Source organism: Petaurus breviceps, unplaced genomic scaffold, assembly GCF_028583685.1.
Source record: "Petaurus breviceps papuanus isolate PSGF00001 unplaced genomic scaffold, PetGlider_PUasm1.0 90825, whole genome shotgun sequence".
In the NCBI taxonomy this organism is placed as follows: Eukaryota; Metazoa; Chordata; class Mammalia; order Diprotodontia; family Petauridae; genus Petaurus; species Petaurus breviceps.
The window spans coordinates 16,883,045-16,886,111 of NW_027187353.1; the positions used below are offsets into that span (position 1 = coordinate 16,883,045).

The following is a 3,067-nucleotide window of genomic DNA, read 5'->3' on the forward strand; positions in this document are numbered from 1 at the left end:
ATGGCATGTACATAACCAGGGTGTTCCAAAAATCTTAAGTGTGGTTATAAGCCATTAAAGCTTAAAACTGCAGTAAGCCTTTTGGGACACCCTGAATGTCTATATTGAGTGAAGGAGGTATGTTGGGTGACCCTTGAGAAATAGTAATAGCAAGCATTTATATACAATGCTTTAAGGTTTGTCAAGGGCTATGCATATATTATGTCGCTTAAGCCTCACAGTAATCCTGTGATGGAGTTAGTGCAGGCATTATTATCGTGTCCATTTGACAGATGAGGAGACTGAGACTCAGACAGGCAAAGTTACTTTTTCCAAAATGTCTGAGAAAGTCCAGCACTACCCCCACTGCATCATGCTGTGTGAAGTCATACAAAGCAGGCAGGACCTTGAAAGTCACCCCACTCTATACCTTCTGCCCCTCCAGCCTTCTTCCCTTGATTTAAAGGTCCGAATGGGCCTCTCTGCTGTCTTGAGTTGTTACTCAACTCCCAACGTGTTGCTGCTTTCAGAGAATTGCAGCTATCTCTGTCTGCTGTGTACTCCTAATCCCAGGGGGATGGCGTTCTGCCTGAAGAGTCTCCCCGCTGGCCCTGCACAACTGCACCCAGACTGCTCTGATGCCCCAGGGGTCAAATCTTTGCCTCTTCGGGCAGAGGAGGGCATCAGCCATGCTGGGGATTGGATGGGTGTACATTCACAGGCCAAGGTGATAAGGTGACAGATTCCTAGGTGGAAGGGCCCTGGGACACCTTCTGTTCCCCCCTGCCTTGTTTCACATGCGATGAGACGTGGAGGGTCAGGGCCCCCAAAGCAAGGCCCCGCCTCCCTCTCGGGGTCTGAGGGCACTCCCGAGGGGCGTCGTTATCCTTCTCTCAGGCTACTGGCTCCAGCCCCATTCCGGTGTTCTGCCCACTTCAGGGTCCCAGCTGCACCTAACAGATTAGCATCTAGAGGAAGAGCTGGTGGCAGAGCCATGCCCGGCCCTGGCTCTCCCCCCAGCACCCGCTCCCACCCAAGAGGGCTCAAGCCTAAAGGAATCGAGCATTTCCGAGGCGCCCGCTCGGCACAGGCGCAGCGCACAGCTGCCCCGGACCCTCACCCCCGCGGGCTAGCCGCTGTCACGGCCCGTTTTACAGCTGAGACAGGCCGAGGCTTCCCGCGTGCCTCCCGCTCCGCAGCTTCAGGCCACGCCGGGGCTCCCGGCTCCCTGCAAGCCTGGCACCTCCCTGACGGCTAGCGGCCCGGGTCCAGAAAGACCCCCAGCTCGGCCTCAGACACGTCCTAGCCGGGTGACTCTGGCCAAGTCACTCCACCCCGCCTGCCTCAGTTTCCCCATCTGCAGAACGAGCCCCAACACCCCTGCACTCGGAGGCCTCGCTGCACGCAATGAAGAAGGGGTGAGCCCCGCGGCCGGGTCGGCTCTGCAAGGCCGGCCACCCACGGACGTGGAAGAGGCCGAGGAGCAGCGGAAGAGGGTTTCAAGGTCAGGGCCTCCCATAGACTTCCCGCCCGGCAGGAGCACCTGTGCAGGGCGCGGCCCGCCCAAGCCAACCTCGAGGCCCGCCTCTTCCTCTCCTCGCTCTTTCCCGCCTACTCCCTCCTCCTCCCTCCCCTCGAGGTTCGCAGGGTCTATGGACCTGCGCGACCCAACGCTCTTACGTCACCGCCCCGGGAGAGCTGGGATTGGCTGAGGAGACTCCAAGGCAGCGTGGGGGGAGGGGCAGCCGGTAGGGGAGGGGAAGGGAAAGGAAGCAAGGGAAGGAGAAGGGATGGGAAAACCTTGGGCTCCGGCCTTCCCTCCTCCGGGGGCGGGGCTTCCGGCGGCTGGCTCGGGGGGGGCGGGGCCTGCGAGCGATGCCGGGCCTGGGCTCCGGGGCCGAGGGAGTCTGCGCATAGCCGCCGCCGCCGGGGCCTGAGGAGCGGACGCGATGGCCGGTCCCGCATGGATTCCCAAGGTGAGCGCGGAGGGGCCGGGCCTCTGGGGCTGCGTGCAGAAGGCTGCGAGTGCGCGTGCGGCCCAGCCAACCGCCCCTCTGCCCTGGCAGGCCGCGGCAGGGGCGCGGGGCTCCGGGCGCAGGGACGCAGGTCCCGACCCCGACCCCGGCTCCGGCTCGGGCTCTAACCGCCGCCGGCCTCCCCGCGCCCTTGCTCGGCACGGCTTCTCCGCGGGCCCTCCCCCGGCCGTCCCACGGGCCTCCGCCCTTCCCCCCAGTGCTGGCGGCGAGGTCCGGCCCAGGGGCGGCGTCAAGGTCACGGGCGCGCCCGGAGCCCGAGGTGCGCGCGGAAGGGGTAGCGGATCCGGACTGGGGCTGCCGCGTGGGGCCGTCCGGAGCCCCGGGGAGGGTCAGAACCGGGGCCGGCCTGACCTCCAGGACCCTGAGGAGGGCTGTCACCCGGGGGGGGGGGGGGCCGCAGGGCGTGGGACTCGTGGGGACCTCGGCCTCGCGTGCCCGGGATGCCTTCCCACACGTCGGGCGGAGGCCGTCCCGGGGGGCCAGGAGGCCTCCCAGGGTGGCTGGGGGCTCCGAGGGCCCCCCGGGCCGGGAGAGGGGGAGCACTGCCCAAGGTCACCCGGGGAGGAAGGGCCCCCCGACTTCGTGTCCGACCGAGGCCCGAAGCGCCCGGGCCCTGCCGGTGGCCCCGAGGTCACTCGGGCGACCCGCGGCTGAGCAGGTCCTCCGAAGCCGGAGGAGGCTCCTAAGCCCGGGGAGGTGCGGGCCGGCCTAGGCCAGAGGCAACGGGGGCAGGAGTGGGCCCTTGGGAGGAGGCTTCAGAGGGCAGACTGGTGGTGGCCGGCAGCAGAAAAGGCATCCTGACCTTCAGGTAGGGCCCAGACCCCTCCAGGTAACGCCGAGGGCCGCCCGCAGCACGAGGCTAGGGGCGGGCAGGCTCAGTGATTTGGTCCCGATTAGAGCCCCAAGACCAGTTGTGGGGACCACTTCTTGTGAAGGAGGGGGCAGACTAGTCTAGAGGGTGCAGAGGGGCTGGTCATGGGCCTGGAGACCACCTGGAGAAAAGACGGGGGGGGGGGGGGGAAGCACTGTTAGAGGGTCTCCTGCCTGGTACC

At 65.8% G+C, this 3,067-nt stretch overlaps 1 protein-coding gene across 3 annotated transcripts in view; it reads left to right on the forward strand.

Moving 5' to 3' along the window:
- Positions 1–1,812: 1,812 nt before the first annotated feature.
- Positions 1,813–3,067, forward strand: part of IDH3A (isocitrate dehydrogenase (NAD(+)) 3 catalytic subunit alpha) — a 19,099-nt gene continuing 17,844 nt past the window's right edge. For all 3 annotated transcript variants that reach the window (XM_069071397.1, XM_069071398.1, XM_069071399.1), the window contains exon 1: positions 1,813–1,955. In XM_069071397.1, coding sequence (XP_068927498.1) covers positions 1,943–1,955 — 13 coding nt within the window. In that variant the 5' untranslated portion in view covers positions 1,813–1,942. The remainder of the gene's footprint in view (positions 1,956–3,067) is intronic.